The sequence below is a fragment of the Palaemon carinicauda genome, chromosome 22 (genome assembly GCF_036898095.1).
Source record: "Palaemon carinicauda isolate YSFRI2023 chromosome 22, ASM3689809v2, whole genome shotgun sequence".
Lineage (NCBI taxonomy): Eukaryota > Metazoa > Arthropoda > Malacostraca > Decapoda > Palaemonidae > Palaemon > Palaemon carinicauda.
Window position 1 is genome coordinate 28,498,038 of NC_090746.1, and position 24,231 is coordinate 28,522,268.

At 36.6% G+C, this 24,231-nt stretch overlaps 1 protein-coding gene across 2 annotated transcripts; it reads left to right on the plus strand.

The window, feature by feature from the left end:
- Positions 1-2,967: 2,967 nt before the first annotated feature.
- LOC137616056 (monocarboxylate transporter 13-like) lies at positions 2,968-16,973 on the plus strand. 2 transcript variants are annotated; one of them, XM_068345733.1, is made up of 5 exons: positions 2,968-3,630; positions 6,645-6,915; positions 7,071-7,670; positions 15,570-15,761; positions 16,317-16,969. In XM_068345733.1, exons 1-5 carry the CDS (start codon positions 3,322-3,324, stop codon positions 16,472-16,474), a joined length of 1,530 nt encoding a protein of 509 aa, XP_068201834.1. In that variant the 5' UTR covers positions 2,968-3,321; the 3' UTR covers positions 16,475-16,969. The 2 variants fall into 2 exon arrangements, with proteins under 2 accessions (XP_068201834.1, XP_068201835.1); XM_068345734.1 differs by having other exon boundaries at positions 3,463-3,630; positions 6,645-6,911; positions 16,317-16,973.
- Positions 16,974-24,231: the final 7,258 nt, after the last annotated feature.

Genomic DNA, 24,231 nt, shown 5'->3' on the forward strand with positions numbered 1-24,231 from the left:
GAGAATGTTAAGGATATTCGCGCCAGGAGTTAGAATTCTGGAGAACTAAAGGTAAATTCTCTGGGAATATCACTGTAGTACATATATCCCTTGGAAGCTACTATTAGGAACCTTCCATGAGGACGACATGGCTTGAGCCCAAAAATATAAAATTGATCAAGTCTTTTCATGAGCATAGTACGTGCAAAGGTAATGTTAGTGGAGTCCTATCAAATGAATGTCCTGTGAATAGTGTAATACTCCAAGGGAATGGGTTGTCACCTATGTTGTATACCCTCCTCATGGATTTTGTAATGTGTAGTGCAGTTAGAGATGGCGGAGAAGGATTGGATTGGATTGATAATAGGAAATTAACTAACCTAGAGTATGCTGATGATGCTGTCCTTATTAGCAGAACACCACAGGATTTTCAATACTTGCTTACCAGAATGCATGAAATATAACAGGAGGTTGAGCTTATGATAAAAAAGAAAGATATAGATGATGAGAATGGAACATGCAATGGAAGATGAAATATCATAGGAAGGAGAAAGAATTAATGAGGTAGAATTATTCTAATATTTAGGAACTATGATCTCTAATACAGAGACTTTAGAACTGGAGTTTAATGAAAGGTTGAAAAAAGCAAATCAGAAATTACATATAAAAATCCGGCTATATATCCGTTTAGTGAGATCGGCGTTACAGCATGGACATGAGTCATGGTATGACAGTGAAACAAACCCCAACAGATTTTGTAGATTTGAGAACGAAACCCTCAGAAGAATATTGGGAGTTAAATGGCAGTACAAATTTAGAAAGGAAACTATAAGAGAGATTACTCGAGTGCCACATGTGAATGAGATCATGATGAGGGGTAGATGGAGATGGTTTGGGCATGCTTTTCACACTCCCTAAGAGAGATTAGTTCACCAAACTTTTAACTGGGCTCCACAAGACACTAGAAGATTTAGAAGACCCAGGCCTACATGGCTGAGGACTATGAAGTGTGAAGTAAGATATGGTGAATGGAGAAGTATTGATTTAAAAGCTCAAGATAGAGATGACTGGCGAAATCTAACCGAGGCCCTTTGCGTCAATAGCCGTAGGAGATGATGATGGTAATGACGCTATTATTCAGTCCATCACTTGAAACTGAGTAGAATGTATGCCCAGTGAAAGTTGTTGCTCAATCAACCTTAATAACCAATTGATATGATTTCAATAGCTCACTTAGGGCTGAAGCATCACGATTTGATGCGTTATCCATCCAAAGCTTGAAATCTCCACGAACATCTAATCCAGTTGTTGCTATGTCAATCCTCTCAATGAGCATACTGAACTCTAAAAAAAAAAAAAAAAAAAAAAAAAAAAAAAAACTTATTTGGATTTGTTCTCGGAGGTTTGTAAACTATTGCGACACTGTAGATACTTTTTTGTATAAAGTTTATTTCCATATACTAAAAAAATGTTAAACTATTCCTTTTTATCATCTTGAGATTAGAACAACCTTTGGGAACGAAAACCCCAACTCCGCCCCTCCCTGGTAACTTGGTTAAACTTGCCAACTATTGGAATACAGTATGAAAGAAAGCATGTGTATTGGGGGTTATTTAAGCAATCTTAGCCTTGTCAAAGTCATTTAGCCCTGTTTCAGATATCACTAATATGTTGAAACATTTCTCATTTATCAGTTCTCTAATTTGAATGGTTTTATTACCAACAGATTGAATATTTACATTGCTGCCATTTATGACATCCTTTTAACATAAGGAAATTAATGTATCAGGAGTGTTTCGGAAAGCTTAAAATTCATCATTTTAATTCCATATCTTCAGTTGGTAAAGGAAGGAAAGTGGGCTAGTACCTCTTATGTATTTTACACTTATTTTCTCTTGCCAAGTCTGGAAGAAGGGTTCAAATTACCACCTAAAATACCATAGCTAATACTTAAAGTTCACTCGATTATTAATGGCGTTTTCTTCGAAATTGGGTTAAAACAAACTGGTGAATCCGCCTAGATTATAAGGGAAGTCGACCGGAAGCTGGAATAGTCGTTGTTATACATTGCTGTATTTTTCCAAATCCTAAAAATGAAACCTGGATGTTATGGTTACTGCAAAATAAATGAATAGATAAATAAAGATATCCTATATTAGTAATGCATCAGGGTCGAAGCTTAACTGAATGCCCAGGATAAGAAGCAAGTTGTGACCACGACTGTGACTTAAGTTTCCTTAAATATTATATATCTTTCGAAGGAAACTATATTAATAAAGTTAACAAAAAACTTGAATGATTATGAGGTAGTTTCTTTTTTTTAATGTAGCAATCAATATGATTTAGATTAAATCATCGCTGAAAGATATTATGTTTAGTAATTTTTCATAAATTTAATTTCCATAGGGCCTCCAGGTAAATAGGCTCTGTGAAAAAAAAATGTTCCGTTAGTGGGTACTATTAGTTATGCAGATCGTCAGCAGAGGTCCTTGCGTAATCCTTTAATTCATTCTAATATTAAGTTTTAATGGAATTCCTGGTAATATTATTGCTTGCAAGTTGAGAGATCATTATGCTACTTTAAAGTGTCACGCAAAATCGCTTAACTTTTTCTAATTTCTTGCTTGCTGTCTTTAGTTATTTGTTTATCTGTCTCTTGTAATTCATTTGCTATTTTATTTTCTCCATTATCTATGCCATGGAATACTATTTTTCTATATCAGTAACAACCTATAACTGAAAGTGAAATTTGATTTATGATGAAATCATAATAGGTACAAAAAATCAAATGAATTTCTTAAAGGAAGAACACGAATGACATTGTATACGTGATAGTTTATGGTATAAATTCCAGACAATGTTCTGCACAGAATAAATTCAGATGAAGAGATGAATGTAAGCATGACTATGAGTTAACAAATCGCCTCCATTATCCTTGCAGGACAGTATGGCGATGACGAGACTGTCATTTCACTTGGTTTTATGGACGGTATCACTTCAAGCTTGTAAGAAACCCTTATCTCGAAGTGTAAATAAGTTAGCCATTGCAATACCCTACATACAGTGAATAATATCATAGATTAATTGGGGTCTTTCAGTTTTGTTTATTAACGTTAATTATTTCAAGCAATGTGTTAACTATTGTGGGCGCTTAGTGAAAATATACATTAATTACACACTTCTTTCCTTAGTTTTCATTATTCCAGTTTTTTTTTCACTTGTTGAATTTTTTGAGAGAATTTTTTTTTGAATAGTGTGGGTAGTTGGCAACCTAAAGAGGAAAGAAAAAAGATAAAAACCTGAGAACTACCGTCATTTAGGGTAAAATTAGAATCATAAGTCATGCCTGACACAGACGAATCAGTGGTTGCTTTCAGTTATCGAAACAAAGCTTACGAAAATGACGATACGTCTGTAGCACGAAATCACGAAACAAAAGAAAACTGGGAACCAGTGATACACACATGCACGGACAACAATGAGACGACAGAAGCACCAGTAGAGGCGGGAAAAGATGCAGTTAACGGAAGTGGTGGTAGTACAGGGAAGGCTGTCGAGAGAAATGAGAAAGAAAACTCGGACGAAGGTTTAGATGACCCTCCTGACGGTGGATGGGGCTGGATTGTTGCTATCGGGGCGTTTATTTCTCAGGCAAGTCTGTTAAATGTCTTTTGGCTTCTAAGATAAATTTTTCCAGGGATTCAGACTGTTATTGATGTTTGTGTATAGCATATGCAAATGCAATTTCTTCATTCTCTAACGAGGATAGCATTATTTTTCCTGAATGCTCTCATGGTTTCATGGAATTTTAAATTGATCACCTAAAATTCTTGGCTTATGTTGTCAAACTTTTATAATTTAGTGGAATATATCTTCGAGATTTGTTTGAAGCTTACCAGATGGACAATAAACGGAGCTTTGTACATACATACATACATACATATACCAAGGCACTTCCCCCAATTTTGGGGGGTAGTCGACATCAACAAATGAAACAAAAACAAAAAGGGGACCTGTACTCCCTACGTTCCTCCAGCCTAACAAGGGACTCAACCGAGTTCAGCTGGTACTGCTTTGTGATATCTACAAACAGAAAAAAATAGAATTCTTGGAAACAAGTTTCATTTGTGATTCAATTTACGTGAATAAATGTACTCTTGGCTCGATTTTAAAACTTAGGTGATCAATTTTTTTTTTTTTTTTTTTTTTTTTTTTTTTTTTTTTTTTTTTTTTTTTTTTTAGAATTCCATTTGAATAGGTTTTCTGTATGGATCCTATCCGGAACATGCTTTGAATACTGCACCTGATAGTAATCTTTATTTTTCAAATAGCATTGGGAAAATCATCAGGGGCTTTCCAATTGCAGCAAATTAAGACTCGATTTAGAATGATGCAAAATAATATATCATTGTTGAAAATGCGATAGATAATATATTGTGACAAAGGGGTAATGATAAACTATGATAGAATACATACTATGGAAACAAAACAAAAGAGGTAACATACGCAGCTAGTTTCCCGCTGCAGGAAATCAAAAGCATGGGTTTTACAACAAGGGTTGTAAGATGGACTAAATCTCAAGATATACCGAGTTAAAATTATCCGTATATTTTAAGTTAACTCCGAGAGAAGTACAAGGATGCTTGAAATGTGTTAAATGCGTCGTTTTTTTTTTTTTTTTTTTTTTTAGTGAAAGAAATTTATGATGAGTGAAGATTAATCAAGGCTATAATGCCGAAAACAAATGTCAGTGGAGTGACATTCGACTGACACAACAATGGCTGCACAACATAATTGGACCAAAGGAACTTGTATGAGATGAACACAGCAATGACAACAAATATTTCAGCTACTGAGGGCGTTGCATCATACGTACACAATCTGACCCTCAGAGACTGAAAAAAATATGCTTGAGAAAGACAAACATCTTTCAGTAACTAGTGGAATTGCACCATATGAATGCAACCGATCTTTATAGAACGCAAGAACTTGCATGGAACAGTCATAACACAAGCTTCAGCAACTAGGGTGGAGGGGGAGGGGCATTGGTTGCATCATATGGTCCCATTCAAGTTTTCAGGGACATAAGGAATTTGCAGGAGCCTGTCATAACAAAATCTCTAAAAGCTAAAGGCTGTGTCAGATGATAGCAACCTAATGCTATATGCACTGACCAAATAAGACTTTATCGAAAAAAAGGCACTTCATGACATTGACATATTCTAATTTTCTTATTGTCCTTCTTCACCGCAATTTTGATACGGAACACGAATAAAGTGAATATTTTTGTATACAAAACTGCTTCTGCAGCTTGTTCAGAAAATAGTCTATTTAAAGAACAAGCTTGTTTAATTGATAAGTAACAATACACATGACTCAATCTGTGGTTTTTATTTTCTCCGTAATGTATCATAAGAGGTTAAGTCACGATTTTTTTCGGAATTATACTTTCAAAATGAAAAATAAATATAAAGCCTTGTGAAGCATTTTATCTAATGAATTTTGTTATGAAAATGTATGATTACAACAGAGCGCTTCTTTGCTTGTCCTCCTTACTTTGATTTGTTTGATTTACTGTTTCATTACTGATTCTTGTTTGACCCTTTTAGTTTTTAACTGCCGTTGAAATGCACGTCCTGTTCCGTGCTCTTCTTATCTATTGTACTTCTATTTCTACAATTTTAAATTTTCTTTATTTCCTAGCAATGTTGAATGGTTCTACTCTAATCTGCTTAAGCTAAATTTGGCTACAAGATTAACGACTAGGATAAACTATCATTTCGTATATCCCTTCATGTTTGTCAAAAAAAGAAAAGAAAAAAAAATGAATTAGGATCCTTGCTTATTCCTAACTTTTTTTTATTAATGAATTTCGAAAATTTTTATAACTACTAATCTTGGATATTTCTGATTAAATATTCGAAGCTTAGAGGTATTTTATCTTTCGATTTTCGTTGAAAATGATTTCGCAAGGGCCAGAGTCAGTTAACTACAGAAATAATGACAGCGTGAAAAAAGTCAGACGTGGAATCGCATACAATAGGAGCCTGTTATCGATATTAGAGGCAAGGTTAGTTGGATAAGGATTAGTTGCCATGAAAACACACTGTACACCTGTTATGTTGGAGTACACTTAATATTGGCAACATTCATGAAGATATTTAATTATGCGTCGTATTCTTGAAGATTTTAGTCTTGAGCAAAATATTTGTTCAACACTTGCTGTCTTTTGAACTCGCTCTGTTTTTATGATTGAGATATTTCTCTCTTTGTGTATTTGAATATTATCTCATGGATTTTACTTCATAGAAATATGATCTTAATCTTATTTTTTCCCCAGTTACTTCAATTTGTGAGAAGGAAAATATGAATATGATGGCGAATCTTAAGATAGTCTAAAATGAAAGTAAGCATTTATTAAAATTTCCAGATTAGTATCAATCATCTCTGAATAATAGGACATTATGGTGTACCTTTATCATTATATTTAAGTCAGTAGTCTTCAGACTGCTTATCTTACTTTTGATTCTAAATACACATTTGATTAGAACGTTAGTTTTATGGACTACTAAACAAAAAGAGCCTGTGCTTTGTATTAGGCAAGGTAAATCTGAAACCAACTAATTCAAAATAGTTTACCAAAATCTTTGCGTTCTTGTCAACAGACAATGGTGAACACCATACTGCCGGCGTACGGAATCCTTTATTCAGAATTTCTTCTGGGACTCGAGACTTCAGCTTTGGTGTCAAGCTGGATATACAACTTGATGGTGTTCACTATGATGTTGTCAGGGTTGTTCTTGAAGGCCTTTATAGAAGAATTTGGCTTAAGAATGACTGGTTTTCTTGGCACTATCCTGATTTTTATTGGCACAATTGCCACAGCATTCGCCGATTCGCCTTGGTTTATCATGTTCTTCTATTCCTTCGTAGTGGGTAATTATGTTTTTTGTTATGAAAATTCACTTCATAGGTGTTTCATTTTCATTATATTTGCGCTTATTCACTATATTAGTATTTCCATTGAAATATGTTTTTTTCCGTAGTTATAATGTACTTTCTATGATAATGAATTTATCTTCCACTCCTAGGTATGGGCAACGGACTGCTTGGCCCTCTGTCATATGGAATTCCCTCGTATTATTTCAAGAGACGCGTTGGTATCGCAAATGCCATAATGTCATCCGGAGTTTCCTTAGGGCAGATTGTTGGACCGTTACTAATTACGCGTTTACAAGATCAATACGCTTTCCGGGGAAGTGTCATAATCCTTAGTGCATTTTTCCTTAACGCCTTTGTCGGTACCATTGTATTCCATCCACCTGAATGGCACAAGAAAAAGCCAACAGAAGTCCCAAGGGCAACTAAGACCGATCGAAGTTACATAGTTCTTCTCAGGATCTTGAAAAACGTCCTGAAAACCTTGACCCTCATCAAATCTCCAGTCGCTTCCATTGTAGCAATTGGGGGCTCTATTACCCTCATGTCGTACCTCAACTTTTTGGTACTTTTGCCCTTCTTTATGCAAGAGGAAGGATTTTCAGTTGCAGACGCCGCATACTGCCTCTCTCTCTCGGGTCTGGCTAATCTCGTCACCAGACTTGTCGTTTCGACTTTGTCAGATTACTCTTGGTTTAATAAGAGGTACTGCTACATGGCCGGGGCATTAACCATTGGTATTTTGGCTGTTGGTAAGTAACATTCTGTAACGGTTGATTTTACCAACATTTTTATGCATGTGTGCCATTACTTAACAGTAAACCCAGTTTTAAACCGGTACCTACAATACATTTGCTTAGGTCAAGAAAAAAGGAGCATGGCTAGCAATCTCACCCTTAAAAACTTGCAGTGAAACTGGAAGGCTGTGTCCGTCTTATGCTATTAATGAGTGCTCACACACATACATACATATACTGTATATATATATATATATATATATGTGTGTGTGTGTGTGTGTGTGTGTGTGTGTGTGTGTGTGGTGTGAGTTTTCATTAATAGCATAAGAAGGACACAGCCTTCCAGTTTCACTGCAAGTTTTAAGGGTGAAATAGCTAGCCATGCTGCATTTTCTTGATCATTGCAAATATAATGTAGGTACCGGTTTAAAACTGGGAGAGTCCTGCGTTATTATGGAGTTCCAATTTCCTTTTGAATGTAAATTTTATTAAGTCTGTTCATGAGCATAGAAACTTAATGTTAATGGAGTCCTATAAAAATGAATTTTCAGTGAACAGTGGAGTACTCCAAGGGAATGTGCTATCACCTATGTTTTTATCATCATGGATTTTGTAATGCATAAAGCAGTTGGGGATGGCGTTGAAGGATTGGACTGGATTGGTAACAGAAAATTAGCGGACCTAGAGTATGCTGATGATGCTGTCTTTATTAGCAAAATGCCACAGGACTTGCAAAGCTTGCTTACCAGAATACATGAAATATCACATTAGGTTGAGCTTAAAATAGATAGAAAAAAGTCAGAGATAATGAGAACGGAATATAAAATGGAAGATGAAATATCATTGGAAGGAGAAAGGAATAATGAGATGGAATCATTTAAATATTCAGGAACTGTACCAGCTGTGTGTCACACGATCGTACATAGTTCATTTTTTGTATATATTATGCTTGTATCTTCGCTCTTCCCTCGCACTAAAAAGAACCTGAATAAACATGTCTGTTTTTCTCACCGGTAACGGTGTCGATTTTGAACATGAAATTTCTTGTTACCTTGAGCGTTTGTATATAAAGGAGAGTGTTCTATAATAAACTCACTCAGTTGCTTTCATCCTGTCTTTGAATCACAACCTTCTCTCGGCCCGTCACATTGGTGACCCCGGAAGTCGACTCGCTCCTCCCGCCTTCCACCCCCCCCTCGCCCCTCCTTCGTTGGTACTATGGCTGACTCTATGGAAGTTGGCGCTACGGTTGCCCCATTGAAGCTTTCATCATTCGCCAGCGGAGAGGCGTTTGCTTGGTTTCAGCACGCAGAAGTCAAGGGCGTGACTCACTCAACCATGAAAGCAGAATATGTTCTCGCGGCGATACCCGAGGACAGCTTTCCGGAAATATCCGACTGGCTTTGTGAAAAAGGAGACACCCCAATAGCGTATGACACCCTCAAAACATACCTTCTGAAGCAGTACTCGCCGTCGCCAGCCGCCCATATAGCAAAGCTTTTATAGCTCTCTCAACAACCGTTGGGGGACCAAAGGGCTTCGCTCGCCCTCAGGGAAAGGACCAGTATCGCTCGCCTGCAACCTGCCGCAGATGGCTCTCCTCGTGAGGTGAACCTACTTCATGCCCTTTGGGTACGCTGTTTCCCCGAACACGATGTCGATAGTTTACCCATAAAGGACTTGATGACCAAAGCCGATGCCCTTATGGACAGCCACTTCAAGACCTCCATCAACGCCTCCACCCCTGACGAAGAGGACGCCTATTCAACGTCAACTGAAGCTGACGTGAATGCCGTAAAATGTGCCATATATTATCAGTGGCCAAAAAACGTGTAAGTAGGCCATCGCTTGTGGCAGTGGCCTCCCGTGTTTCTAATCTTTCCTTTTTACATGATGCAGGAACGGGTGTGCGATTTTTGGTAGACACGGGGGCTTGTCGTTCTCTTTTGCCAAGGGAACTCTTCAGGACTCGATGTAGTCTGTCTACGTCTGCCGACGTCCGCTTGGTAGCTGCCAACGGATCTGCGATACCCACCTACGGTTACGAGAACCTCATATTATCGTTCGGAAATGGTAAACTTAATTGGAAGTTTCTCGTTGCTGACGTCACATTGCCAATCCTCGGTGCAGATTTCCTCTCTCATTTCCACCTTTTGGTCGATGTCGCCCACCGACGATTGGTCAACGCAGACTCGTACTTGTCGACACCTCTTCAACCCACCCCCTCCAACCTCGCTCTCCACATCAGCGCACCCACGGATGCTTACACACACCTCTTCACGTTGTACCCGGAAGTTTTCCGTACAGAACTTCGCCAAACGCCCACGGCCCCTGCCAAGCACGGTATTTATCACGATATCAAGACGACGGGACCCCCAGTCTTCGCAAAATTCAGACGTCTGGCACCGGAACGATTGGCAGCCGCCAAACAGACGTTCGCCAAAATGGAGGAAATGGGCCTTTACCAAAAGGCCTCCAGCCCATGGTCGTCACCCTTACACATCGTTCTGAAGAAAGACGGCTCCCTCTGTCCGTGTGGGGATTACAGGCACCGGAACATGCAAACAGAACCGGATCACTACCCCCTCCCAAACATCGCCGACGTGACCTCCTATCTGCACAAAGCGAAGGTTTTCTCTACGCTTGACCACCTGAAGGGGTATTATCAGGTGCCTATGAACCCAGAAGACATCCCAAAGACTGCCATCACCACTCCCTTCGGTACATACACCTTCAATTACTCCTGTTTTGGCCTTCGTAATGGCGGGGCCACGTTTCAACGTCTCATGGATGGCATCTTAGGGGACCTCCCCTTCTGTGTATGTTATGTGGACGACATACTTGTGTTCTCCTCCTCAAAAGAGGAACACCTTCGTCACCTGCGCATCGTGCTCGACTGCCTGCAACAAAATGGCCTTGTAGTCCGGTACGATAAGTGGACCTTTGGCGCCAACGAATTGTCATTCTTAGGGCACCGCATCACTTCTGAAGGAGTCCATCCCATGAGAAGGTAGCAGCCGTTCAGGACTTCCCCACGCCCTCGACCGTCAAAGCTCTCCAGGAATTCTTGGGCATGATCAACTATTATCACCATTTACTGCCAGCCATTGCCGCCACTCATGCTCCCCTCTACGCCTCCCTCAAGGGCAAGCCAAAGGACCTGAAGTGGGGTCCCCTTCAAGAAGCGGCCCTCTGCAATGCAAAGAATGCCCTATCAACCGCTGCGGCTCTCACTTTTCCTATCCCACATGCCCCTCTAATTCTCTCCACCATTGCCAGCGACGTCGCTATTGGTGCAGTACTCGAGCAGGTGGTCAACGGCTCGCCCCGCCCATTGACCTTCTTCAGCAGAAAACTGTCCAAGGCAGAATTGGGTTATTCTACGTTCGATCTCGAATTGCTGGCGGTGCACTTGGCTGTCTGTCACTTTTGCCCTTTCTTAGAAGGTACGCCCTTCGTCATTCGCACAGATCACATGCCTCTGGTGCACGCCTTTACTCGACAGTCTGACGCCTGGTCCGCCCGTCAACGCCGACATCTCTCCACCGTGGCTGAATACAATTGCACCCTTCAATACCTCCCTGGGAAAATGAATCCCGTTGCCGATGCCCTGTCAAGATACACGTTGGCTGCCATTCAACTGGGATTGGATTACAATGCCCTGGCTGAAGCCCAATGACAGGATCCAGAGTATCAAGCATGTAAGACATCCTGCACGTCCCTCCGTTGGGAAGACTTCCCCCTCCAAGACTCCAACACCACCCTCCTCTGTGACGTAAATACTGGTAGACCGCAACCATAGATTTCTGCTCCCATGCGCCGGCAGGTGTTTGATTTCATTCACGGCCTTTCACATCCCTCGTGCCATTCTACTGCACAGCTGTTGAAGACAAAGTTCATTTGGCACGGCATTTCTAAGGATGCTAAGGATTGGGTCTGCACCTGTACTTCTTGCCAAACTTCCAAAGTACATCGACACATGGATTCAGAAGTGGGCACCTTTCCTTAACCTCAGCGTCGTTTCGCACACATCTACGTCGGCGTTGTAGGCCCCTACCCACATCACAAGGACATCGTTACCTGTTTACCGTCAACGACCGCTCCACTCGTTGGCCTGAAGCTATTCCCATGGAAACTGCAACGTCCGCCTCATGTACATCTGCCTTACTCTCAGGATGGATTGCAAGATTTGGTATCTCTGAGCATACTAATTCTGACAGGGGTACCACTTTCACCTCTCAATTGTGGACATCATTAGCGAATCTCCTGGGCATCACCCTACATCAGACAACGGCCTACAACCCTGCTGCCAATGGAATGGTTGAACGTTTTCATCGCACCCTCAAAGCAGCTTTGATGTCCCGCTGCAAGGATTCTAACTGGTTTACTCAGTTTCCCTGGGTCCTCCTGGGACTAAGGACCACTTCTAAAGACTCCCTCGACGTCTCGGCAGCTGAAATGGTGTATGGCAACCCGTTGGTCGTCCCTGCCGAATTTTTTCCTTCTACAACCTCCTCCGACGATCTCCATGCCGCCAGATTTACAAGCCCCCAGCGAAACATCACATACCGACAGACTTGCACTCAGCAACGCACGTCTTCCTGCGCAACGACACTAGCAAGCCACCGCTAACGCCCCTTTACACGGGCCCTTTCCTTGTGATCCAATGCAGTCCGAAAGCATTCCTACTAAACATTCATGGCAAAGAAGACTGGGTCTCCATTGATCGTCTAAAACCTGCCTACAGTACACCTCTCTAGATCAGGGCGCCCTATTTAACATGAACAGTATGTCATTTTTAGGCGGGGAGCCATGTGTCACACGATCGTACATAGTTCATTTTGTGTATATATTATGCTTGTATCTTTGCTCTTCCCTCGTACTAAAAAGAACCTGAATAAACATGTCTGATTTTCTCACCGGTAACGGTGTCAATTTTGAACATGAAATTTCTTATTGCCTTGAGCTTTTGTATATAAAGGAGAGTGTTCTATAATAAACTCACTCAGTTGCTTTCATCCTGTCTTTGAGTCACAACCTTCTCTTGGCCCGTCACAGAACTATGAGCTCTAATACAGGATCTTTAGAATTGGAGTTCAATGAGAGATTAAAAAAAAAATTAGACAATGGCCAGGTTAAGTAAAATTGGGATATATATATATATATATATATATATATATATATATATATATATATATATATATATATATATATCTATGGAGAAAAGGGCCTCAGTTAGATTTCGCCAGTCGTCTCTATCTTGAGCTTTTAAATCAATACTTCTCCATTCATCATCTACTTCACGCTTCACAATCCTCAGCCATGTAGGCCTGGGTCTTCCAACTCTTCTAGTACCTTGTGAAGACCAGTTGAAAGTTTTGTGAACTAATCTCTCTTGGGGAGTGCGAAGAGCATGGCCAAACCATCTCCCTCTACCCTTCACCATGATCTCATCCACATCTGGACATCTAGCACTTGATTAATCTCTCTTATAGTTTCATTTTCAATTCTGCCCTTCCATTTAACTCCTAATATTCTTCTTAGCTTTTTTTTTTCTCAAATCTACAAAATCTGTTCGAGATGATTTCATTGTCATACCATGACTCATGTCCATACAGGAACACCGATCTCACTAAACTGATATATTGATTGATTTTTATATGCAATTTCAAATGATTAGATTTTCAAATTTTGATTAACCTAGCGTTATGTCTGATATGTTTTTTTTATTCAATCTTTCATTAAAATCAAAGTTTAAAGAGAGATCAGAGATCATATTTCCTGACTATTTAAATGATTCTACCTTATTAGTCTTTTCTCCTTCTAATGATATTTCATCTTCCATTGCATATTCCGTTCTCATCTCGGTCTTTCTTCTTTTTGTCTTGAGCCCAAGCTCATATGATATTTCATGCATTCTGGTAGGCAAGCATTGCAGATCTTTAGTGTTCCGATCATCAGTATACTCTAGGCCAGCTAATTTCCTATTGCCAATCCAGTTCAATCCCTTTCTACCATTCTCAACTGTTCTATGCATTACAAAATGCACGAGGAGGATAAACAACATAGATGACAACACATTCCCTTGGAGTACTCCGCTGTTCACTGGAAATAAATTTGATAGGATTCCACTAACATTAACTTTGCACTTGCTATGTTCGTGGACACAGTTAATCAAATTTACATATTGGAGAGGAACTCCATAATAACACAGAACTCTCCACAAAATTGGCCGGTACACACTATCAAAGGCTTTTTCCATAGTCCGCAAATGCCATCAAAAGTGAATTTCTATATTTTTATGCATTGCCGTACATGTCTTAAAATAAGAATTTGGTCTGAACAACTTCTACCTTTTCTAAATCCTGCTTGTTCATCTCTCAGTTTTTCATCAATCTTTCTTTCTATTCTCTTTAGAATAAGCAAACTACATATTTTCATGACAACTGACGTAAATGTGAGGCCTCTGTACTTATTGCAATCAGGCAGATCTTTTTTTTTTTTTTTGCCATTTTCACCAATACTCCTAGCTCCCAGTTATCAAGTTTTGCCTCATCACGCCACATTCTACAAAATAATCTATTAAGTATTCTGAGGGTAACTTCACTTTTAGCCAGTATTATCTCAGCAGTTATTCCATCGTAACCAGGGGCTTTCCATCTCCTGAGTTTTTTTTTTTATGATAACTTTGACTTCAAATACACTGAATTCTTTTATGGGCACATCAAGGTCTTCATCAGCTTTAGGTATATCAATCAAATTATTCCCTTCATATCTCCTATTTATATCCTCACTAAAGTGTTCCATCCAACGTTGTCTTTCTTCATGTTCTGTTGTTATAACAGATGCATCTCTTTTCATAGAGATTTCATTAAAAATCATATAATCAATTCTTACACCAATTCACAGCTTTGTCAGCCTCACACACACACGCATAGTATATACTGTATATATATATATATATATATATATATATATATATATATATATATATATATATATATATATATATACATACATATTTATATGTATGTATGTACATATATATATATATATATATATATATATATATATATATGTGTGTGTGTGTGTGTGTGTGTGTGTGTATGCATGTATACACACACACACACACACACACACATATATATATATATATATATATATATATATATATATATATATATATACATATATATATTGCTATGTATGAAATTTTCACAAACGTTTCTCACTAAGTGACAATATGATTTTCACATGTAGTAGATGACTGTAACATTTATGAGATGTATCGAAACATATTTCAAATCGCATATTGTGGACATCTTTATCGTTGTTTCGTTTTCTGGGTAAAAAACAAAAAGAATTGAAATGGGAAAGTGGACGTCAGTCTCCCAGTAATCAGTATTGACATACAAGTTGCGAATAAGAAGAGCAGTATTTCACATCACTTTGTAAAGAGGAAATTGACACATTTGATGTTTGAGAGTGAATTTATTGAATGAGAAATATATGAATAATTGATGGGAAATTGAAAGAAGTTGATGAAAGGCTTTCATAAGCTCAAGTGAGTAAGTGGGTGTTTGCCTCTGTTATTAACTTAGTTGATTGGTGTGATTTTTATGTTTATATCTAAAAAAACATATAATTTTCATTTTGAATCTCTTTCTATCATTATAAAACTGCACTTTTTAACAGAACATCTATAAAGAAAATTAAGATTCGTTTGATTTAGTTTTAGTTTTTTTACTTGAGAGGAGAAAGACACACTTCCAACCTTATTGGTACCTTTGCCACTACAGTATGATATGTTCTTAGTAAAAAGACTTGCTTGAAAGATGAGGCCGCATGAAAAGATGTCATGAAATAGCGTGTAGATGCGCAATACTTCTTGATTTTGTTTTTTTCTTTTGCCAGTTTTCTGCCTCGTGACTGACTCGACAAGCAAATTTATCGCCATAGGCTTCTGGGGTGGCGGTGTCGGAATTTGCATGGGACTCATCAACCTTCTAATGATTGAATACGTTGGACGCGAGCAACACATCAATGAATTAAGTTTCAACTGCTTTACTTCCAGTATTTTCTTCATCGTCTCTGGTCCATTGCTGGGTAAGTTTATTGCAGCATTTTTTTTATTGCTTTAAGAATTTCTCAAATCATGAAGAAGTTATTTCATTGTATTCAGTACTTAACTTATTGCACAAAACTTCCAAAATGAAATTGCTTCTAGTAAGAGGGCCGTGTTAAAAACGTAAGGGATACGGGATATCTTTATTACGACCGAGGATAGCTGACTCTTACTTCCCCTGACTTTTTTCTCACGAATATCTGGACCATATAATCTAATTTGGTATGCTTATTAGATTATTAAGATTTTCAGGATGGACCTGAACTATTATGACAACATTTATTTTTGTAAGTTTATTAGGCTTAAAACTCATTAAAACGCAAAATGATTAAAGGTAAACTTAAGAAATAAAGTAGCCTTGACAGTTTTTGCATTACTAAGTAGAACAAGATATTGCGGTCAGCAATTACTTTCCAAATCACCCTAAGGATCGGGGGTGCCGTGACGTAAAATGAGTCATAATCAATCAATATTATCCTCAGTTTTCCATAGAAATTTTAATGGAAAATGATAATCTCATTTGTTTGTTCTTACAGGACTCATACGGGATGTCAGTGGAAGCTACACCTACAGTTTGCTCTGCCTTGCAGCCTTAGCAATAATCCCTTTCCTCTTATATCTGTTTATGCCGGCTGCCCAGGCTTATGAAAAGAGGAACAAGGAAGAACTGCAAAAGAAGAATGAAGAAGTCTAAGGCAACAAAGATATAGGAAGGAAGAATTGGTGGAATTCTTAAGCTTTGATGGAAATATGCTTCACTGTATTTCGAATGGAAGATAATAACATCGTGAAAATATCAAAGAAAGATATTTTTAGAATTAAAAAGAAGCATTTGATCTGACTTAAAATTATCAAATGAATTTGTCAGCGAAAAAAAAAAATTTCCAATACCACATTACCCTCACTATTAGATAAATGAATGAACGAGCTCCTGGAAAAAACTATTGAAAAAAAAATATATTTGCTTCAAACAACAGCCTCATTAGCACGTTGCCGCCCTTTCCCCATGAATCTTTAAACATGTTTTTGCGCTTCATAGACACCAATAGCGGGCGTGGGACGAAAAATAAAGCTTATCTTCTCTGACTGCTACTGATTATCCAGACACAATAACATCACAAGAAACAGTTGTAAACCATATAGAGAAATCACAAGACGATTGTAAAATCTTGAGCACTTCCAATAGTAAATCATGACGAAGAACTTCATAGGAATGACTTTTATTTCTAGGCAGATTATCTATCTATCAATTTACTTATCTATTCATACATCTGTCTGTTCATCTATACATTTACTGTATATACATTTATGCAAAAACACATATACATTCATATATGCACACAACTACATATATATAATACGTATACACCCATATATATATATATATATATATATATATATATATATATATATATATATATATATATATATATATATATATATACATACATACATATATATGTATATATATATACATACATACATACATATATATGTATATATATGTATATATATAAACATATATATACATATATATAATGCGTATACACCCATATATATATATATATATATATATATATATATATATATATATATATATATATATATATATATATATGTGTGTGTGTGTGTGTGTATGATAAATTTTTCACATTTAGATGTGTGATTCATTTTCAAATAAGCCATATAGTTTTAATACATTAATGTCTGGATTCTCTTAACGATCTCGGGATCAGAGTCCCAGGCGAAATCACACAAATACAATAGCTTCTGACCGGCGAGGAATCGAACCCTGGTCCAGGAAACTTGCATAAACAGTGACATACCACTTGGCCAAGTGGTATAAAATTGTACTGGGATATCAAGTATGATTAATCATATTATACCTAATTTCAGGTTCTTGTACTCTTAATATGACAACGTGCTGTCTCTCTCTCTCTCTCTCTCTCTCTCTCTCTCTCTCTCTCTCTCTCTCTCAACCGTGATAATATCGGTCCTTAGGTGTATTTGTCCCATGGAATTTATATAGCATTTCTAATTGCATTTCAATATTGTCGGACACATACTGCGCCGGAACCGAACTGATAATTAAATTCGCTTTACACCGCTGTTCTCTCGTTAATTCGATATAAAAAGGACAAGGACTTGGCAGTTTTATTGTCACCGTATCCGCGTTTCGGCCGACTCCCCTACGATTTATGATATTCTCTCTGTCTGTTTGTCTTCCTTAAGGGTTTACTGAATTAGTGAGTGCTACATCGTTCCCATGTGCTCTTATGGGCGATGCTACCTACCATAGCAATGATGATGATGAAGCAATTCCATGTTCACAGCTGCTCAATTTTATGAGCACATACATGAATATGCACATGTTTCATCTACAAGAATTTGGTAATCTACAGCCCACCTTTGAAATGTACAATCAGAGGCCTTGTGGATGAGTAGTTCACGAGCGCTTGGCTGTGGATCGTTCATTTCGTACCACCCACCAGTCCATCCAGTTGTGAATGGGAATCATCAACCACTCGGGCCAAGAAGAATAGCCAGGATTTAGCTATCTAGCCCATTTGCATTTTCCTCTGATTGTAAACACCACAGTTGACTAACTATCTTAATCAAGACAACAGTGGCCCAATCTGGTTTTATTCGGGTGTTTCCATCTACTCTTCCTCAACCAAGATCGGAACTTGGGTTCTTGCTAGTGGATGCTTGGGTTAATGTATGTAGGTAACTTAGCATTTTAGCACTGCGTTATGCGTTTCAATATTCTCGCCGACACTTACTGTATATGTGATTATTACTCAGAGGCCTAGTCACCTAGATATTAAATGGTTCTTATCTTTTTGCTTTTTGATAGTTTAATATTGCAAGGCGTGGGAATGCGCACTCAAACACACACACACACACACACACACACACACACATATATATATATATATATATATATATATATATATATATATATATATATATATATATATATATATATTATGTATATATATATATATATACTTACATATGAATAAATTCATTTATATATTATTATTATTATTATTATTATTATTATTATTATTATTATTATTATTATTATTATTATTAATTGCTAAGCTACAACCCTAGTTGGAAAAGCAGAATGCTATAAGGCCAGGGGCTCCAACAAGGAAAATAGCCCAGTGAGGAAAGGAAACAAGGAAAAATAAAATATTCTAAGAACGGTAACATTAAAATAGATATCTCCTACATCAGCCATAAAACCTTTAACGAAACAGGAGGAAAAGAAATAAGTTATAATAGTGTTCCCGAGTGTTCCCTCAAGCAAGAGAACTCTAACCCAAGACAGTGAAAGACCATGGTACAGAGGCTATGGCACTACCCAAGACAAGAGAACAATGGATTGAATTTGGAGTGTCCTTCTCCTAGAAGAGCTGCTTACCATAGCTAAAGAGTCTCTTCTACCCTTACAAAGAGGAAAGTAGCCACTGAACAATTACAGTGCAGTAACCCTTGAGTAAAAAAAGAATTGTTTGGTAATATGACTGTTGTCAGGTGTACGAGGACAGATGGGAATATGTAAAGAATAGGCCAGACCATTCGGTGTATGTGTAGGCAAAGGTAAAGTGAACCGTAACTAGAGAAAGGATCCAGTGTATTACTGTCTGGCCAGCCAAAGCGCCCCATAGATCTCTAGTGGTAGTATTTCAACGGGTGGTAGGTGCCCTAGCCAATTTATTATATATATATATATATATATATATATATATATATATATATATATATATATATATAGATATAGATATATATATACATATATATATATATATATATATATATCTAAATATATATATATATATATATATATATATATATATATATATATATATGTATATATATGTATATATATACATATATACATACATATACATACACACACACACACACACACACACACATATATATATATATATATATATATATATATATATTTATTTATTTATATATATATATAGTGTATGTAGTTTTTAGATTTAGTTATTTGGATTAGGGTTATTATGATCATAGTACACGCTTTCTTAATGTAGTTGACTCAATTAATTGCACTTTTGCTTCCAAGCTAAAACTTATATTTCCTCTACAAACTTATCTGAAATATAAAGCAAGAACCAAATTAGTCCTTAAAGACAGTTTAAGTTTTTTCCAGTCATGTTAGAATAACATTAAAACTAATAAATAAAATCGTGATAAGACAGCACTTTATAATACATAATGAATGATGAAATAAGGAAATGCTGCTTTGCAAGACAAAAGCAACATGAAATAATACTTTAATAAAGATTATTTTGATAGGCCTCTGAAATGTTTCCAGTAATCAAAGTCGAGATTAGGGCCCTACCTAAAGACGGGTTTCGAGATCCGTTCAAGCTCGATAGTTTCTTGTAGTGTCTGCAACGTCACCATCCTTGTTTACTAGGGATAAGGGTTTTGATGGAGCCTAATGTATATGTCTAGGGGAGCCTATATGTCTACTGCTGAGTCATCAGCAGCTATTGTCTTGGTCTCCCTGGTCCTAGCTTGATGGAGGGGGTTTGGGCGATGATCATATGTATATATGGTCAGTCTCTTGGGCTATTGTCCTGCTAGGGCATTGTTACTGCCCCTTGCCTCTGCCATTCATGAGTGACATTTAAACCACAATGCTTGTAATATGCTACATAACACCAGCAAGAGGTAAACTTAATTTTGTCAAACTTATCACATTACATAGAAAATACCTTGACCATTTGGAAGGAAATTTACTTCAAATGACTCTCGGAAAGAGAAAATAACAGTAGCCTTTTCATGATAACCCTTAGGATCTGAAAAATAAGAAGTAACATGTTTCAGAGAGTCTAATTTCGTTAAAATCTATTATATGGATTCGCCCATCCATATTTCCCTGGCACCACATCATTCACTGTTTCTGACACTACCTGCCATTCGCTCTGTATAAACAAATGCAAACCTGCAGAAAAAAAAATAATCTTTGCATGTACACAATATGTGAATTATACAATACACTTGGAAATGATAAGGAAAAATTGTAAACAAAAAAAACCCTGTTCTGCTCCCAGTGCCAAATCTACCCCCTTACACGTTCATTCTTTTCCATTCCTGAACTATACACGTTTACTATCACAACCCAGAACCTAACCATAATAATAATTTAACTAAAATTCATTATTTGCGTGGGTCATATTTTAAATTAAAGTGCCCCTATTTGATATCTAATTGCATTTTTAGTTTTGAGAAGTGAAATAATTCCATATTATGATATTCCTATCATATGGTAAAATTTCTTATACAAGGAATGGGAACTTGGAAAGTGATTTTGATCTTGAATAGAATGAATAAAAAAAGAAAAATTCGGAGTTAAATCTAGAATGTCTTAGGATTCTTTCAGTGAGAAAGGCAGTTTTGATTTTCTTTTTGTTGTTATGGGCAACGTGATATGCAAGAATATAATTTAAAAATACAATTTCACACATGCAAGTCTTTCATCAGTTCTGTTTCATTTATAAAAAAATTGCATTTGAAAACAACGTCATACATTTGAGTGTATGTCTGACTGCCAATGTTTACTTGTACCATTTAAAGACTGATCATGTGCTACAGAGACAAGAGGCAGCACAATGTTCTAGAAACCGACTAATAAATAAACGTGATAAATACCCAACAACAAGCTACTTTTGAGAAACACATTAGGTCTGTCTCTTCTTCAATTATACACACACAAACACACACACACACACACACAAAATGGATTATTGAAAAAGTCTTGTAAGATTTTCGATGATGCATCTATTCTGAAGTGTTTTAATTCTTTCCTTCTACCCTGTTTCGAGTATTGATCTCCTGTCTGGTCTTTAGCTGCTGCCTCTCATCTTAATTTGATGAACGGGAACTTACGGTCTATTAAATTTCTCATTCCTGATCTACAGTAGATATTAATCTCTGGTACCGTCGTCCAAGATTTTTCATAATTATGACCATCCTTTACATTCAGATCTTCCCAGACAGTTCAATCCTGTTCGTAATACTAATTAGGCAATTAATTCTAATAGTATTGCTTTTTCCATCATGAGACTTAATAATACACAATATTCTATAAGTTTTATTCCAGCTATGACCAAGTTGTGGAATGATCTTCCTAATCAAGTAGTTATATCGGCAGAACTTCAAAAGTTCAAACTTGCAGCAAATTTTTTTATGTTGAATAGGCAGACATAAGGCTCATTTTATAGTCTATATATGGAGAATTTGTTTTAATAATGCTACTGTTCTTAAAATATCTTATTCTAATTTTTCGTTACTTCTCATATAGTTTATTTATTCTCTTATTTAATTTCCTCACTAGACTATTTTTCGCTGTTGGAGCAACTGGGCTTATAGCATCCTGCTTTTCCAACTAAGGTTGTAGCTTAGCTAATAATAATAATAAAAATAATAATAATAATAATAATAATAATAATAATAATAATAATAATAATAATTGCAGGAAATGACTAGTTCCTGATTTAGTTGGTAATCCTTTAAGATACCTAACACCCTATCTCAAAAATGGCAAGGTTACAAAAAGAAAAAAAAAATATTCTAGCCCTATCTTTATTGCTTTATTTCCTTGATATATTCGAAACAGGGCTGCATATGGCGCAAATAAATCAACTATATCAATTCACATCCTCTATGCACTCAAATAAGCAATGACCAGTTGTTCTCTTAAGCGAACATCCCTAACTCTCTGAAGGTTAATGGGGTTTGTTAAACCTGTTGCCCTGAATTTTATTAATTTACCGGTTTGCTAAAAAAAGAAAAAAAAACTTTTTCTTTGGTCAAATTGCTTATTCAATGACCAATGAAAGAACCAGGTTCAAGTTGCGAACGAAGCATAATGTTTTAGGAGAGATTTCAGTTAGAATCTATTATGTATGTTGACCCAGGCATTTCATTTACATATTATCAAACATGTGTGTTTTAAGTTTACAATTTGTGAAATTTTTACCTATCATTATCAAAAATAGCATTTAGAACAATTATATAGAACACAGGAATACTGAAGTTCAGGCTTGATGCTGCTTGTAACCGCTAACACGTTTCACCTGAAAATGCCATAAGCATCTACCACTTGCTTGTAATTCATGTTTTTATCAAAATTGAGTTACAGTATAATCTTGACGATGAAGTAAATCATAAAACGAATACATACACAGATGCACGCACACACACACACACACACACACACACACACATATATATATATATATATATATATATATATATGTATATATATATATATATATATATATATATATATATATATATATATGTATATATATATATATATATATATATATATATATATATATATATATATATATATATATATATATATATACACACACATATATATATATATATATATATATATATATATATATATATATATATATATATATATATATATATATATATATATATATATATATCCATAACCACTGAATACAACTATATTCGAGTGATGTTAAAGAATGGAGTTACTTTGGCGTACCATTTCCATCTCTCAAACATGTGTCCTTAAACTAGGGGATGCAATGGCCTTGTCTGTAATGTTATGCGACAGTTCGACCAATATGAAGCAACACAAATATTTCTTAACTGGAAGAAAACTCATGATTTGCAGAACTAATGATTATATTAGTCTCAACATGCCCTTACCAGAAATAAACAACGCCATTTGTGCTAAAGAGACTATAATAGTTTATTTTGGGGAACGAGAGATACATCATACATAATATTTAAAAGCACACGAACTGATAATTACATAACACTTATATTTATTATAATTATAGCTTCAACATTTTCAAACATCTAATGTTCCATTCTAATGTATATGGTTGATAATAATTATCACAACAACTGAGCATGTCTCAATTTTATCTGTCGGGAATTTCGACCCGATCAATCGAAATTCCCGCCATTTGACTCCACCTACGACTACGTCAAATTGGAGGGAGAGGAGAAAACTCGCGGGCGAATGAATGTAGTTCCAGACGTGAACGTTTAGAACCAAAAAGGGAAACCGCCTGGTAGGAAGGCGCTGAGACTAATAAAATCAATTGCTGGTAATTTAAGATTAGGAAAAATAACGTCATTCTGTTGTAACATGATAAAAAAATCCAATCTAGAAATTTAGGTTCAGGACAAATTGCGCCAAAAAGGTGACGTCGGAGGTTGCAAGGCTAGCTCGTCCTCTTTGATCCAACGTCCCCAACCACAGTAAGTCCCTTCTAATTGTTCTCTCTCCCCACGCCTATTGTACCCAGGTCGGTTTCCGTGTAGGTCTTGATAGAGTTGTAGTAATGTTTTTTATCTGTTGATATTTTGTCGATCCTTGTGCCAGGGGATCATTGGTATTGT

Coding starts and splice junctions, on each gene's coding strand:
- LOC137616056 (XM_068345733.1), top strand. CDS start 3,322: ATGCCTGACACAGACGAATCAGTGGTTGCTTTCAGTTATCGAAACAAA. Junction 7,671..15,569: donor CATTGGTATTTTGGCTGTTG/GTAAGTAACATT, acceptor TTCTTTTGCCAG/TTTTCTGCCTCGTGACTGAC. Junction 15,762..16,316: donor CGTCTCTGGTCCATTGCTGG/GTAAGTTTATTG, acceptor TTGTTCTTACAG/GACTCATACGGGATGTCAGT.